General features: G+C 43.3%; 1 protein-coding gene across 8 annotated transcripts in view; it reads left to right on the top strand.

Annotated features, from left to right (window-relative positions):
* The window catches only part of tead3a (TEA domain family member 3 a), a 71391-nt gene extending 56645 nt beyond the window's left edge, over nt 1-14746 (top strand). For 4 of the 8 annotated variants that reach the window (XM_064300101.1, XM_064300100.1, XM_064300105.1 and 1 more), the window contains 9 exons: nt 912-923; nt 4482-4610; nt 4916-4959; nt 7296-7360; nt 9138-9274; nt 9534-9707; nt 10263-10406; nt 10692-10844; nt 11362-14746. In XM_064300101.1, coding sequence (XP_064156171.1) covers nt 912-923; nt 4482-4610; nt 4916-4959; nt 7296-7360; nt 9138-9274; nt 9534-9707; nt 10263-10406; nt 10692-10844; nt 11362-11475 — 972 coding nt within the window. In that variant the 3' untranslated portion in view covers nt 11476-14746. The remainder of the gene's footprint in view (nt 1-911; nt 924-4481; nt 4611-4915; nt 4960-7295; nt 7361-9137; nt 9275-9533; nt 9708-10262; nt 10407-10691; nt 10845-11361) is intronic. The other 4 variants (XM_064300102.1, XM_064300107.1, XM_064300106.1 and 1 more) reach the window with 2 other exon arrangements.
* Nucleotides 14747-17160: the final 2414 nt, after the last annotated feature.

Below are 17160 nucleotides of genomic sequence, written 5' to 3'. Positions count from 1 at the left end.
CTGCAAACCCATTCACGCGCTGAGAAGGGTAGCAATTTCAGCCTCCCCTCTTACTCCTCCTAGTAATTCTGTGATTCTCCTAGTCGTCTGAACTAGTCTTGGGACCGCTCTTGTGTTTCATACGCAGGGCGTTCAGTCACCAGCTTCTGACTGTCCGGTGTGGGACCTTCAGAGACAGTGCAGATCTGCGGCTGATCGGCCTCTTCCTCCTGTGTTGTTTTTCCTCTCTGTCTGTCCCTGGTCATCTGATCCGAGTTGGGCTCTTTTGTGATGTTTGCAATCCTGTTGTCATGTGGTTCACTTTTTTTTTTTTTTTTAGCATACAGGAAGACAACACTTCCCCATTTTATGTTAAAGCATTTACTCTGGTACATTTTGCTGAGTGAAGAGACTACTCGGAAATATTTCTATCTTAGTTTTTTTTTTTTTCTTCTTTTGGCTGAAACGAGCTTAAGAACCACAAGATTGCAAACATCATAAAACGGTAAGGACATCAATGAGAGCAGGCTCAGCAGTAGCTTTTGGAACTACAAAGAAAATAATGTGAGCATAAGATTTCACTGTGATTTTGTGGATGATGTCACCTGCATTGAAATTGACTGACAGGATAAAACATGTAACTGGTGAAAAGCAGCACCATAATGTGTAAGTAAATAAGAATAGCATGACGCTGTAGAACTTTAATTCAGAATAACTGCCTCCTATGTTTATGATTTTCTGTACTAAAATGTAGATAGACAGGAGAGGGCTAGGACTGTTTATTCTGGTGGAATGTATCAGTGTGTCTTAAAAGCCATTTTTGCTGTCAGTTTGAATTTTTTTCAAAGGGAAATAATTACCAATAATCCTTATCATGCGATTATATGCGTTATTGCAAAGTACACTAATGGCTTCTCTCTCCTTTGATTCAGGCCATGAACCTGGTAAGTGCTGGTTTTTGATTTTAGCAATCTGCTTCACTTGCTTGGCTGAGCCAATGAAACGCTGCCGCTCTCCTGCACAGCAAGCCGCCAGTGTGAGCATGGCCCAATCACACACTGCCCCTCCCCCAGGCTCTCTAATACCCCCTGTCGCTCCTCCCCTTTCCCCCACATCCAGGAACGCTGTCAGGGATGTGACCTTTCCTCGTTATTAACCCACGCAAAGATCCATTCAGCAGTACCAAGCGGTGTAGCTCGTCTGGCTTCATCTTTTTTTTTTTTGCGTAGCTGGTGGATTTTTGGAGGAACCGTAAACCTCGCCAAAATTGATTTTGACAACTAATTGCTAAAATGCATCAAGGCTTACTGCTATTTCTTTGATATGTGATCAAAAAATGCCATCTCTCTGCTATTAATATTATTCTTCGTATACGCTGTATTTATCCCTTTGAAAAGCACAAATGCCGTTTATCCAGAATAATGGAATAATATATCTCAGCGGTTGTGAAATTGTTCAGACACAGCTGAGTGCTCTCCTGTTGAACTCAAGGCAAGATGCAAGAGAGTAACGTAGCAGTACATTTAGGTTCCTCGTGCGAAGAGGATACAGGTATTTTAAAAACTGGGTTAGGGTACAGAGACCTTCCAACTTTAGTATTGCCTTCCCCTGAAATTGCACTTATACCAGAGTTCTAGCATGTGTAGATGGACACCATCTTAGGGTTTCTGCTGAAGTGGCACACCTGAAGATTTTATGTGATTGTATGTACGTGTGTGTGTGTGTGTGGGTGTGTGTGTAATGGATATATGGGCACCATACTACAAGAAAAGAGGTGCTAGAAAAGGTTCTTACAAGGGCAACCAAATTGATTCCTGGTTTGAAAGATAACAGCTATGAGGAAAGACGTAAGATGCTTAATCTCTTCAAGCTTAGTAAAAGGCGACTCAGGGGATTTGATTGAGGCTTTTAAATTCGTAAAGGAGATCAACAAAAGATTCTTCAGGTTGAGTTCTGCTTGTAGAAGGAGGGGACATAAATGGAAATTAGCAAATAGTAAATTCCGCGCAGACATTAGGAAGATTTTTTTACACTGAGAGTGGTCAGTGTGTGGAATAGCCTGCCTGGTCATGTAGTAGAGGCAGTAACTCTGGAGATTTTCAGAGACCAGGCTTCAGGCTTTCAAGATCTAGTCTGTAGGTGATCAGAGCACTAGGTACTGTTTAGTCAGGAAAATTGCAGGCATTGTTCGGATGAATGGAATGTTCTCGTCATTATGTTGTTATTAGAGAAGTCTTTGAAGTCCTTTATCGCTGATTGAACACAGTATAGTGATGGAGAATGGCTTGATGTCCACAGAATTGCATAATGCATTCTATACAGTGTTATTGATGTTGCTTATATATTTTTTTAATGCAAATACAATGCGTTTTAGCTGTCTCTATGTTAAGTGGTGTTATTTTTTTATTTAAACTATTAGCCGGTAGAAATTGAAATGTTTTTTTTTTTTTGTGAACAGCCAGAGTAAATGATCTGAGAGATCAAAGGCCTTTCTTTAGCTTAACCGTGCTGTTGCCATGGGGATTTTCTACCCGTCTCATCAGGTGTAAGCCCATACTGCACATTACAGAAACTACTGTGTCTGTATTTTTCAGCTAGTCTTTGCCAAGGACTGTTTTAATGTCCTTGTACTTAGAGCATATGGAATCTATGAAATAGTTACACGCATGAAATTTATTATCGAATAAATGCTTATTTTCTAGGTTCTCTAGTGTGGTGATGAAGTTTTGACATTGGGTCTTGGAAGACGTAACTTACTAAACTGTAAAACAGAAAATGTTTTACCTTCAGCACAGTTATTTTTCCTTTTCATTTGCTGTAGTATTCTGTCAAAATGCGGATCCTATAATCTGACTATGGCACAGAACTCATTTTAAGTTACTTATGACCCGGAAACCACTGGTGATTTTTGCTGCTCATCAATGGAAATGTTTATGGCGTAGGAAGGAAAGCACCTGCTCTCTTTTTTTCTCTCCTCTTTTTTCCACGACTGTCGTTGTCCTCTGTGGGCACTGTTGTACCTTTGTGTGACACATCTCTCTCTCTCCGCCTCTTTCCCTTATGTGGTGATGATGTTTCTGTCATCTTCTGAACATCTTCTGTTCATTTCCTGATTGGAAAAATATTCCAAGCTGTTCAATAACATTGCTCTCTATCTCAGTGTAAATCAATGTATTAATATAACGTGTATTATATGTATATGCACTTAAATGCAAGTGTATTGGAAACGTGAAATGATTTTTGATATTTTGGCTCTCTGGATTTGAACATTGAATTTCAAATAAAGCAATGAATATGAGGTTAAATTGCAGAATGCCAGCTTTAAATTGAGGATATTTACACTCATATCGGGTGATCCTTGTAGGAATTGCAGCCTTTTTTATACATAGTCCCCCCCAGTTTAGGTGAGCAAAAGTAATTTGGCAATTGGCTGCTCAGCTGTTTCTTGGCCAGCTTTGTGTCTTTGTATCAGTTAGTTCATGCAGGAGAAATCTGCAAAAGGTCTGGAGTTGATTTGAGGTATGGAATTTGCATTTGGAATCTGTTGGTGTTGTCTCTCAACATGAGGACCACAGAAGTGTCAATGCCAGTAAAGCAGGTCATCATGAAGCTGAAAAATCAGAATAAACTGATCAGAGACATAGCCAAAACATTGGGTGTGTCAAAATTGACTGTTTGATATATTGTTAGCGAGCAAGAATGCACTGGTGAGCTCAGCAATAGCAACAACATGGTAGTCCACAGAAGACCACTGTAGTGGATGACCGAAGAATCCTTTCACTTGTGAAGAGAAACCCTTTTTCAACCGTTGGCCAGAACAAGAACACGCCAGGATGTAGGCATAGATGTGTCAAAGACTACCATAAAGAGGAGACTACGTCAGCATATCCTCAAAGGGTTCACTGCTGGATGCAAACCATTGGCAAGCCTCAGGAATAGAATGGCCAGGTCAAGAAATGTAAATGAAAGTTCTTGAACAAAAACTTGTACCAAAGTGATAGACAGAGAGTGTGGAGGAATATGATGACTTAATTTCAGATTATGTTAATCTGTCCAATTACTTATGTGTAAAAAGATCCTACACTGATCACCCAATTACCTCAAATTGATTTCTGCATTTACTTTTCACATTCATTTTGCTGGAGTGCTGAGCCAAAATAACAAAAAAAATGTTTTTTTAATTATTATTACTTAGCATGATAAAATTAAATAAATGTCCTCTAGGACATTCCATTGATCTGGAATATTAAATAGAACACAATTTTATTTCAGAATTTCTTCTCAGACAAGACTATATAATGGCTGCTGTTTGAGAAATTAAACCGATTCAATTATAAAATAAATGTACATGGAATTTGTGCATAGTGGAGGGCTGTACTAACAGTTCAGTACTCATTTCCTGCAGCCTTTAAAATCCTTACGTCCCCTGTTAGAGGCTGTGAAGGACCATGGTTGAGTCCCCATGTGGAGCCCCCCCTCTCTGCTTTCTACTTCCTGTGCAGGATCAAGCCTCTAAAGACAAGGCCCTTCAGAACATGGCCGCCCTGTCGTCGGCTCAAATCGTGTCTGCCAGCGTGATGAAGAGCCAGCTGCCCCCCCTGCCCCAGCCCCCCTACCCTCCACCGGCCAGGGTGAGCACCACCGTGAGCCCAACCTTAACCCCAATCCCCCCCAACTAACCTAACCAACCCAGCTCTAACCCTGACGACTACACCAACCAGGGTAAGCAGCACTGCCACAGCAGTAGTAGTATCAGTAGCTGTACCTGTAGTTATAGTAGTTGCAGGTGTAGTTCTTGTAGTAATTGTATATTATTATTATTATTATTTATAATAATAATAATAATCATAATAATAATAATAATAATAATAATAATAAACATTGTAAGATATTTCCATGTCTCTTAACTCATTTTACTCTCCCATTTTGTCCACAGTTTTGGCCAGGCCCTATACCAGGACAGCCTGGCCCCTCTCAGGAGTGAGTATGGATTATTTCTGGCAATAAATAAATAACTGGGAAGTAGTGTCACAGCGCAGTTAGGCCCCAGAGAGAGCCTTCACTTCCGCACTTCATTCAAGCTCACAGGGAGACACACTCTTCATACAACATCAGTGCATCGTCTAAAGAGGCAGTCTCTCAATCACAATCTTACACCATGTTCAGACAGTGCTCTCTCTGACCCCATCTTACACCATGTTCAGCGCTCTCTGACCCCATCTTACACCATGTTCAGCGCTCTCTCAGACCCCATCTTACACCATGTTCAGCACTCTCTGACCCCATCTTACACCATGTTCAGTCCTCTCAGACCCCATCTTACACCATGTTCAGCGCTCTCTGACCCCATCTTACACCATGTTCAGCGCTCTCTGACCCCATCTTACACCATGTTCAGCCTCTCGACCCCATCTTACACCATGTTCAGCGCTCTCTGACCCCATCTTACACCATGTTCAGCGCTCTCTCAGACCCCATCTTACACCATGTTCAGCGCTCTCTCAGACCCCATCTTACACCATGTTCAGCGCTCTCTGACCCCATCTTACACCATGTTCAGCGCTCTCTCTGACCCCATCTTACACCATGTTCAGCGCTCTCTGACCCCATCTTACACCATGTTCAGCGCTCTCTGACCCCATCTTACACCATGTTCAGTCCTCTCTGACCCCATCTTACACCATGTTCAGCGCTCTCTGACCCCATCTTACACCATGTTCAGCGCTCTCTGACCCCATCTTACACCATGTTCAGCGCTCTCTGACCCCATCTTACACCATGTTCAGCGCTCTCTGACCCATCTTACACCATGTTCAGCGCTCTCTGACCCCATCTTACACCATGTTCAGCGCTCTCTGACCCCATCTTACACCATGTTCAGCGCTCTCTGACCCCATCTTACACCATGTTCAGCGCTCTCTGACCCCATCTTACACCATGTTCAGTCCTCTCTGACCCCATCTTACACCATGTTCAGCGCTCTCTGACCCCATCTTACACCATGTTCAGTCCTCTCTCTGACCCCATCTTACACCATGTTCAGCGCTCTCTGACCCCATCTTACACCATGTTCAGTCCTCTCTCTGACCCCATCTTACACCATGTTCAGCGCTCTCTGACCCCATCTTACACCATGTTCAGCGCTCTCTGACCCCATCTTACACAATGTTCAGCGCTCTCTCTGGCCCCATCTTACACCATGTTCAGTCCTCTCTCTGACCCCATGTTACACCATGTTCAGCGCTCTCTCTGACCCCATCTTACACCATGTTCAGCGCTCTCTGACCCCATCTTACACCATGTTCAGCGCTCTGACCCCATCTTACACCATGTTCAGCGCTCTCAGACCCCATCTTACACCATGTTCAGCGCTCTCTCAGACCCCATCTTACACCATGTTCAGCGCTCTCTGACCCCATCTTACACCATGTTCAGCGCTCTCTCAGACCCCATCTTACACCATGTTCAGCGCTCTCTGACCCCATCTTACACCATGTTCAGTCCTCTCAGACCCCATCTTACACCATGTCCAGCGCTCTCAGACCCCATCTTACACCATGTTCAGCGCTCCCTGACCCCATCTTACACCATGTTCAGCGCTCTCTCTGACCCCATCTTACACCATGTTCAGCGCTCTCAGACCCCATCTTACACCATGTTCAAGGCTCTCTCTGACCCCATCTTACACCATGTTCAGCGCTCTCTGACCCCATCTTACACCATGTTAAGCGCTCTCAGACCCCATCTTACAGCATGTTAAGCGCTCTCTCAGACCCCATCTTACACCATGTTCAGCGCTCTCAGACCCCATCTTACAGCATGTTCAGCGCTCTCTAGACCCCATCTTACACCATGTTCAGCGCTCTCTCTGTCCCCATTTTACACCATGTTCAGACAGTGCTCAAGTGTTTGACGTGTTAGCTGGTGACCACTGGCAGAGGTTGTACTGTAGTGAGTCTCAGGGGGGGCACTGTTGCTTCAGGTTGCAAATTGATTTAATTTGAGTCACACCAACTGCATTCCGATTGGATAGCTTTGTTCAAAAGAAATGCCACAAGGCTAGTCTAACACACATTGACGTTCTTTGAGCCTATAATCCAGCTGATGAAGGAGTTATTTCATTTGGTCTATATATTTATATAATTCTGTAGTTGATGGTCGTTTCTCACTTGCATAGTTTTATTGTCCAGTGCCGTTCAAAAGATATATATGTACTTTGTCGCCACATATGCCAAATTCTCTCTTAACTACAGAGCGTGTGTAAGTAAGATGAAAACAGTGGCGTGTATCTCACAAATGTGCTTTCTCATTTTCAGCATTAAACCATTTGCACAGACCCCGTACCCCAACCTAACAGGCCCCATTCCCACTCCCATATCAAGTGAGTACCAAGCAATGCTGTTCACACCAGAATAAATTAATAGGCAAGCACAACAGGGGGCGACATAGCTCAGGAGGTAAGACCGATTGTCTGGCAGTCGGAGGGTTGCTGGTTCAAACCCCGCCCTCGGCGTGTCGAAGTGTCCTTGAGCAAGACACCTAACCCCTAACTGCTCTGGCGAATGAGAGGCATCAATTGTAAAGTGCTTTGGATAAAAGCGCTATATAAATGCAGTCCATTTACCATTTACCATGTCGAAAGATGTGTTCTGGCTGTTGAGTGTATATACAGATAATAAAAGAGTTGATTGGTCCTGTTGTGTGACTTCTTACCATAGGTATGCAGGTTTGATTCGAGCATTGCTCTACTGTTGTGTTTTTGAAAGTGCAGCATTTAGTCTGAAGCGTGTTTATTGATTATGTGTGTGCTTGGAGCAATGTACAAATGGTAAATGGTAAATAGCTGCATTTATATAGCGCTTTTATCCAAAGCGCTTTGCAATTGATGCCTCTCATTCGCCAGAGCAGTTAGGGGTTAGGTGTCTTGCTCAAAGACACTTCAACACACCCAGGGCGGGGTTTGAACCGGCAACCCTCCGACTGCCAGACAATCGGTCTTACCTCCTGAGCTATGTCGCCCAAGCCGTTCGCTAAGCCAGGGACTCCCAGATTCTCGATTGGGAGCCACTGGGCTGTTACGGGAGAGTTTATGGAGGTTCATAAGAAAAATAGAAAGAATAACTTTCTGTATATTATGTCATTCATAATCCATAATCATTCACATCAGTCAGATTAGCCAGTGCTCTCGTTACATGTACAGCACTTGTTGCAGTGGGTTTGAATTTGCTTTTACGCTAAAAACATGCATTTTGCGTGTGAGCATGTTAAGCTACATTTTAAGAACAGGTGGATCATAGAAAATGTAAGTGTAGATCTACCTAATTATTTATTAAAATAACCCCAAATATTGCATCAAGAATAAGTACAGCAGGGAATCTCATGCTTAGGGGTAGTTGTTTGGTAGTATTTTTTAACTGAAAGTAATGAATTATACCATTAATAAAAGGTTTATTAAATATTTAATTAAACCAATAAACCCTGATCTAGTAATAATAGAGTTTGACTTTTCATTGAATTGTAACCTTGCATCAATAATAATGAGCTTGATGAGGCATAACTGCAGATGCTACTTCTAGTTTGGTTGCCAAGGTAATTTTTCAGTTTGAAAATGAGGTGCTACCATTCTTGAGAACCATGTTTATGTCATCGAGAAGTTAGTGAGAATCGTGTTTGTCATTGAGAAGTTAGTGAGAATCGTGTTTGTCATTGAGAAGTTAGTGAGAATCATGTTTGTCATTGAGAAGTTTGTGAGAACCATATTTATGTCATTGAGAAGTTAGTGAGAATCATGTTTATGTCATTGAGAAGTTTGTGAGAACCATATTTATGTCATTGAGAAGTTAGTGAGAATCATGTTTATGTCATTGAGAAGTTTGTGAGAACCATATTTATGTCATTGAGAAGTTTGTTAGAATCATGTTTGTCATTGAGAAGTTAGTGAGAATCGTGTTTATGTCATTGCGAAGTTTGTGAGAATCGTGTTTATGTCATTGCGAAGTTTGTGGGAATCGTGTTTATATCATTGAGAAGTTAGTGAGAATCGTGTTTATGTCATTGAGAAGTTCATGGGACTCGTTTATGTCATTGAGATGCCATGGAAATGGGACTGTATGTCATCCTTCCGCCCCCCCCTTGTCGCCCCCCCTCCCCCCCCCCAGCGTACGAGCCCCTGCCCACCCCGCTCCCCCCGGCCGCCACCGCGGTGCCCGTGTGGCAGGACCGCACCATCGCCTCCTCCAAGCTGCGCATGCTGGAGTACTCGGCCTTCATGGAGGTGCAGAGGGACCAGGACACGGTGAGGAGGAGCTCCACACATCAGTGTCAACTGTCCAATAAAAAAAATGAGTCAGTTAAGGAAGAAAAACTGTACATCCTCTTAAAGTATGGGGGCTCAGTGGCTGTCGTTTGCATTTAGAATCAGTCTTTTTGGTCTCCTTTACTGGAGAAGGTTTACTATTAATGAATGCATTATGCGACATGTCTGCTGTTTCTTTAACACGTTTATGCTTGGCGACCTGCATCTCAACCTCCTCCTTCCGTCTCCCCCACTACAGTACAGCAAGCACCTGTTTGTTCACATCGGGCAGACAAACCCCTCGTACAGTGACCCGCTCCTGGAGGCTGTGGACATCCGACAGATCTACGACAAGTTCCCAGAGAAGAAGGGAGGCCTCAAGGAGTTGTACGAGAAGGGCCCGCAGAACGCCTTCTTCCTGGTCAAATTCTGGGTGAGCATCCGGCCATATGACCTGTGGGTCCTGGTCAAATTCTGGGTGAGCATCCTGCCATAGGGCCCGTGGGTCCTGGTCAAATTCTGGGTGAGCATCCTGCCATAGGACCTGTGGGTCCTGGTCGAATTCTGGGTGAGCATCCTGCCATAGGACCCCTGGGTCCTGGTCAAATTCTGGGTCAGCATCCTGCCATAGCACACCTGGGTCCTGGTCAAATTCTGGGCGAGCATCCTGCCATGGGACCCCTGGGTCCTGGTCAAATTCTGGGTCAGCATCCTGCCATAGGACCCCTGGGGAGGAGTGACACATTTAATTTCATCCTGCAAAAAGATAGGGACAAACCAAATAGTTTATTACAAAAATACACTTAAGACATAATTCCTTTTCACTTTCTGGTAGAAAACAAATCCAAATCCGGCTAAAGCCCAAACTTGTACGTGAAAAAAAACGACCCAAACCCAGCCCGAAACCAGACACCCTGCCGGGTCCCCTCGGGCTCGGGTCTGGTTGCGGACCTCCGGACTGAACTGACCGCGCTTGCGCCCCCTGCAGGCGGACCTGAACAGCAGCGGTATGCAGGACGGGCCCGGCTCTTTCTACGGCGTGAGCAGCCAGTACAGCAGCACTGAGAACATGACCATCACCGTCTCCACCAAGGTCTGCTCCTTCGGCAAGCAGGTGGTCGAGAAGGTGGAGGTGAGGCCTCTTCCCGTTTCCTCAGGGCGACATCGCGGAAACAGTCTTACTTAACACGTTTTTCCAAACTAATTATTAATGTGAGAATTCTCTTTTGTTGTAACAAAAGTTATATTTATTTTAACGTGTTAACATGCAAGTAAATCTTAATTTACTGGCCCAGCGTCAAGCCGAATTCCTGTCAGTGTATGGATGGCTTTAACGGGGGTTTAGGTCTGAATCTCACTGGATGGCTGAACCGTGGTTCTGTGCGTGGCTAACCTTGCGCGGCCTGTCCCCTGGCAGACGGAGTATGCCCGTATGGAGGGCGGCAGGTGCGTGTACCGAATCCACCGCTCCCCCATGTGCGAGTACATGATCAACTTCATCCACAAGCTCAAGCACCTGCCGGAGAAGTACATGATGAACAGCGTTCTGGAGAACTTCACCATCCTGCAGGTAACCAGCCTGTTCGAGTCAGTTCAGCACAGGGTGGGAGGGTGCTTTTTATTTATTATTATTATTATTATTATTATTTATTTATTTTTTTTAAAAGAAGAAATGTAGTCTTAGGCCTGGCTCACACAATCTGATTGTCAGTGGGTGCCTGCCTACAGAGTGTGAGGCAAAGGGGAAATGAGTTAATGTTTCCTCTCTCGTCGCGCAATAACGGATCCCGCGGTCGATTGCGCACACGCCTGCCTGTGCGTGTCTCGTCCGTCGGGTCAGTGCTGTAACCGCTGCTATAATGGCACTGATCCACTGGTGGTTTACTGAGTGGGCGGGGAAAAAAAGAAGCAATATCTAGCCTTTCGCTAGTGTGGGCACTCAAAACTTCACAGAGGAGTTAGGGCACAGTTACAATATAGCTTTCTAAATTGGAGAAGGCATAAAAATAACATTTTTTTAACAAATGACAAAAATAAAATGTATTAATTTGTTAATTGTTGTGCTTTCTGCTCTGTTTCCGCTTCAGGTCGTGACAAACAGGGACACCCAGGAGACCTTGCTGTGCATAGCGTTTGTTTTCGAGGTGTCGACGAGCGAGCACGGGGCGCAGTACCACGTCTACCGGCTCGTCAAGGACTGAGGGTCTCCTCGGGGCGGGGGCGGGGGGGTGGGGCGAGTGGGCCGGGCAGCCGAAAATCGGACTGCCCAATTTAAAAATCTGTTAAACCAAAAAAAAAAAAAAAACATGCATACAAACACACACACACTCATACACACACACAAACACACAGGCAACTGCTCAACAAGAACAGACAGAAATATGTATATTTTATAGCACAGTGGGTATTTTCTACTATCATTACTAATTTTGTAAAATAGGAATTGTATGAAGTTTAAACAAACAAAAAAAATGAAACAAAAACTAAAAACTATGCACTACTTTGTGTAAGGGCAATTTTTTATATATATATTTAAATATGTTTAAAAAACAAAGCAGGTTACATCAGTCATGTTCCTTAAAAATATATGTTTTCAGGGATGATGTTAATCTTTTTTTTTTTTCTGTATTGTGGGAATGAGGAAGTTTCATATAGTGTGTTGGCATTTCCGGGGATTTCCGGTGAGAAGTCCCTCTTTGGGCCTCCTGGCGTGGGAAGGTTTCAGGAAGAGAAGGTACCCCCGGCAGTGGCCGCGAGCGAAGACAGACAGCGGAGCAGGATACATTGGATACATTGTTAGTATTCAGCACGGAAGTGCAGAAGGACAGAAAACCTAAACAAGCTACCAAGTGGCATGGATACGTCAAACACGCCGTGCCAAGTGCCCTTTTCCAAAGACAAGCGACAGAGCAGATCGACGTGGAGTGCCTTTTGTGAAGCTGATCACTACCTCTTGTCTTGGATAAGGAGAACCCGAGAGAAGAGCAACCATGGCTTGAAACCAGAGGACTTATTTTGGCGTTTTGGAGTTTCGGAAGCACACTTCTTTTTTGGCACATGTTGAAATTGGGGACGAAATTATAAAAGACTAAAGACCTTGTGAATTCATTGCTTTTCTGTACAGAGGTTTCCTTTGGCGATCGGCCTTTCTCTTCACCGATGTAGTCGGCTATTTAACTACCAAAATTTTGTTTGATTTTAGGTTTTCTTTTTTTTTTTTTCCTTTTTTTTTTTTTTAAATCTTTGCTTGGTTTTCTTAACTAACTCAAAGCAAATGCGAGTCGGGGCTGAGAATTTCTACCTCCTGGTGCTTCGTGATTATCGCAGGTTTTTTTTTATTATTATTACACAAGCCTTAAAAGAAGAGGTGATTGGAATGGCAGGACACGGTACCAGGCCCAGCCTAGTCGTCAGCAGGAGTACTCCCAGCACTTATCAGATCCTGTCTGCCCCTGACGCGGGCGTGATTGCTTTGTGTAGACACCGTTGCTTTGCTGATCTCTGTGAGGGAAGCTCCAGGCTTCAGGAGAAAGTACTGTGAAGTTGAATCCAGGGTAAAGTAAAAAAAAAAAAAAAAAAAATGTGGTTTTTTTTTGTTATTTTGTAAACGACCTTTATACAAAATCAGTCACCTTCACCCTTCCCCCTCACGGTTTCCAGGCAAAAACAATAAACTAAAACAAAAATCTAAAACAATAAAGACAACAGAAAGCAAAGCGCCGCGACCACTTTCCCGTGCGCCGCCCGTGGCTGACCCGCCATCCCGGGCAGGTCCGGCTCCTCCAGCATCCCAGCTGAGATTGACTTTCTTTGTCTTTTGTGCTTGAACAGATCTTCAGAAATAAAACGAAACTAAAGTCATAACAGCTCTCTCTCTGTGAGCTCCCGGTCTCGGCCCCAAACTGTGGAGAGCAGCGCACCTTTAAGCACCTGGGCTGATTAGCTAACGCAACCCAGGTGCGTGTGCTCTCTCCACCAGCCAGCGCAGCCGAGACCAATTCGCCTCTCCAGCAGACCGACTGCCACAGGATGGTTGCTATGGGAGTATCTGTTACATTAAAATAGTCTGGGGACATTTTTTTTTTGCCATCATTTCTGTCAGTCTCAAACAGTACAATGACTACAGCTTTTTTGTTGTTAAATTGTATAGATTTAAAGCAAAAGGAAGTTGTTTTTTTTATGAATTTGTGAGTCATTTCGAATGGCCAGGGTGCAAAATATTCTGTCGCTGTGTTGTCAAGATATGTTGATTAATTTGGGAAAAGGGGGAGTGTCAATTACTTTTCCCAAATTACTTTTGCAAGTTCTGTCTGAAGACTGCCACAGAGAACACTGCCTTGCGAGAAACTGGGTTGTCGTGTTCCATCGGTGAGCCGGATGCGTGAGAACTCGTTTTGCTTTGAAGGTGCATCGTTTTCCCCCCTCCTGCCATTGGGGGGAAACTATCGACACTAAAAAGCGCTGCTGGTTCCAGTATTGGGCTCTGTACCCAACACCCTTTCTCCTAACCTTGACAAGATTACTTTGCAAAAAAAAAAAAAAAAATGATTTTGGCTAGCGATTGGCAAGCATATCGAAACAGGAGGCTTTTGTGAGAAGCCTGTGGTTCGTTGGATGGTCTGTGGCAGGCAGTTGAGTGACAGATTTGGTGGCCGGCTCTTCCTGCCTTCCTGTTTTCTTTTGTTGTTGTTTTGTTGCGGCCTGTCGCATTGCCACGTTAGTGGCAGGAAACGGTGACCCGGCAGCGGCGCGTGGGCAGACAGGCCGAGGCTCTGTGCCGTGCCGTGCCGAGCCGTGCCATGCCGTGCCGTACCGTACTGCGGGAAGCGGGCAGTTTTCTCAGGTGGTGTCTCAACATTTGGAGGACGCGACAGTTACACATTTACCCTTCACACCAGCCTTTTCACATGGGAAGCAACCTACAGTACACTTCCCTGAACACTTGCCTGAACGTTTTGAACTTAATAGCGACCTGAGAATTTGATTCTGATAAGACTGCGTCACTCAGGGTCACAGGGGCCTTGGAAATACACTGAATCGTGTCTGTGAAAAGTGCTTTATCTGACCTTGAATGACCTTGTGGCTCACTGAAGCAGTGCCTTTCTCCTGTTTCTTTTTATTTGACCTTTTGAAAAAACACTCATCTTTTTTTGACTTTCAATAGGAGCAAGTGCATCTATTGAGTATCGTGTGTGTGTTGATATTGATTAAGTAGGTATGTGTAATGTATTTTAAGCTGAGAGGCAGGGGGGTGAGTTGGTTTGTTGCCCCCCCCACCCCCATTTTTTTATTTTTTATTATTATTTTATTTTTGGTGGTACATTCTGGCCTTGGTTCCAAATTGTGCATTGCATTATTGTATATTCTGTTGTCTACAATGTGAGGGGTTGTGTCATATAATCAGTGTATCATGTATAATCTACCAATAAAAACGCATGGTGCCTCAGGAGCAGCTTTTCTTCTGAAAACTCACTCGATATGTCTGTCAGAGGTGTCTTCCTTCTACTCCTCGGTCATGGTGAACGCTTGTGAAATTCTCCAGGTATAGTTTCTTCTCCCTGTTGACTCCCATGCAGATGTGTTGTCATATGCTTATTTTTTGCTGCAACAATATTCCTCTCGGTTCCAGTTCCAGTCTTGTTCATTGGTTTGCTCCGTGCTGAGGTACCGAATATCCAATGGTACGGTTTCTGCTATTATTCATATCAAGTGATGATTAAACCTATTTCCACACTAGTTGTTGATGGATGTTCTCTTTTTAAACATTAGATGTAGCAGGCACCACTAGACTTTGACATGTGGAGATACAAGATAAAAATCTTTTATGGGACGGTTTCTGTAATTGCCCAGATGCTCATCTAAATGTTTTTGGTGGAAAATAATAATCAATTGCATCGTTTAAGCTTTTAAATGTCTGATCTGATCTCACAACGGCTAACTCCTGGAAAGCTACGTGCACACATGTCTAGGCCCTGCTAACTAGCACAGTTCAATGAGTGCTCTCTTTGCTCCTGTGTATTTTCCTAAATGCATGACATTGGAATATTCCATGAATGCAAGAGGTACCAGAAATAAACAGTTGTTTTACTTTTCCAAAAAAAGTCAATCTATTTAGACAAGTGGTGTAATCAATCAGATCAAAGTTTGCAGTGCTTGCAAACGCAGGCCCTTCTGGGAAATTAGTTTCACATCACCTGGTCTAGCAGTATTACACATTGTAAAAAAGTTATGCGCATAGTGCAAATAACTTACCTGAGGGAGAATATTATGGATGAAAGAGGTCTAGTCAAATGAAAGTTGTTAACCATCGTCTTGATTGACTTTTAGTTGGCTTTAATAGCATTGTGTATTTGGAGATTTGCTATTTCTATTCTGAGCTTTTTTTTCTACTGTAAATAACCTTGAATAAGAACATCTATGAAATTATTTATTTGGGAGGAAATGTAATAAAATTGCTGCAGTCAGGACTAGTTTGACATCTGATAATTTTTTTGGTTATCAATGAGAACACATGCAATTGAGGTTTATTATGTCTTGAGGTTTATGAAAATTCAATGATAAAAATACACGGAGAAGGTCCCTAGTCCATGGAAATAGAAATGAAGTTATGAGGCACTTTTCTAGGAATAACGTATTAAATCAAGGGGAAGAAATAAAGACTGATGCGTTTCAGAGTACTCTGATGACAGAGCTTCACTTCGAAACACATCAGTCTTTTCTTCCCCCCGTTTATTTAATAAATGAATCCTAGAAGAGTGTCGTCTTTAAGCCTCATAACTTGAAGTTAATTACTTTGGATTGATCTGAGAGACTGAATTGTTCCTCCAAGGCATTTCCAACTGATCAGGAAAAAAATGGCTGTGTAATATTGCTGCCTTTTCTGGGCTTTAGATACGCATGTGTGCGCTTGCTTGCCTGCATACACACACGTGCACACACCACGCCCATACCCCACACACACACACACCTAAACATTTGCATACTCATACAAACACACCTAAACATTTGCATACTCATACAAACACACACACACACACAATTAAACATTCACATACTCATACAAACACACACCTAAACATTTGCATACTCATACAAACACACACCTAAACATTCACATATACAAACACACACCTAAACATTCACATATACAAACACATACCTAAACATTCGCATACTCATACAAACACACACCTAAACATTCACATACTCATACAAACACACACCTAAACATTTGCATACTCATACAAGCACACACACACGCACAATTAAACATTCACAAAAAGGTGGAAGCAACCATCCGGAATCACTCGATTGGTTGTTGGGTACTATTGACTGCCAGAACAGTTTATATGGACAGTTTGCTCTGACAGACTCTGCCAGCCTCTGGAATTCTGCAGAAGGGATGCAGCACCATTATTCCATGGTAAAGTAAATCAACTTGTGTCTTGCTGATGGAGACGGGAAATGGTGCTCACACTCCATTGCAGAGTCTTCCTCTTCCCCTTTAGGATTAGGTCAGGTGACTGAGGACGCCATGACATATGGATGATAGCATCATAATACTCATCAAATTTGTGGGTGGCCACACATGCTCTGAAGTTAGAGACCTTGTCCTGCTGGTTGAGACCCCTCCTAGCAGCAAAGAATAATCAAATTCAAAATGCTTTATTGGCATGGCAAAATTTGCATTTGCATTGCCAAAGCATGACAAGGAACATGTGAAATGTGAGATGACAAACGGTAATAACAGAATAACAGAATAATGTGATCGTATATATACGTATACACATACAGGTACACGCGCACACATGTCTATATGTATGTATATATATATATATATATATATATATATAAACAGTAATAATAACATATTAACACAATAGTAA

The sequence above is a fragment of the Anguilla rostrata genome, chromosome 11, assembly GCF_018555375.3.
Source record: "Anguilla rostrata isolate EN2019 chromosome 11, ASM1855537v3, whole genome shotgun sequence".
Taxonomy (NCBI): Eukaryota; Metazoa; Chordata; class Actinopteri; order Anguilliformes; family Anguillidae; genus Anguilla; species Anguilla rostrata.
This window is presented reverse-complemented; position numbering and strand designations above follow the sequence as displayed.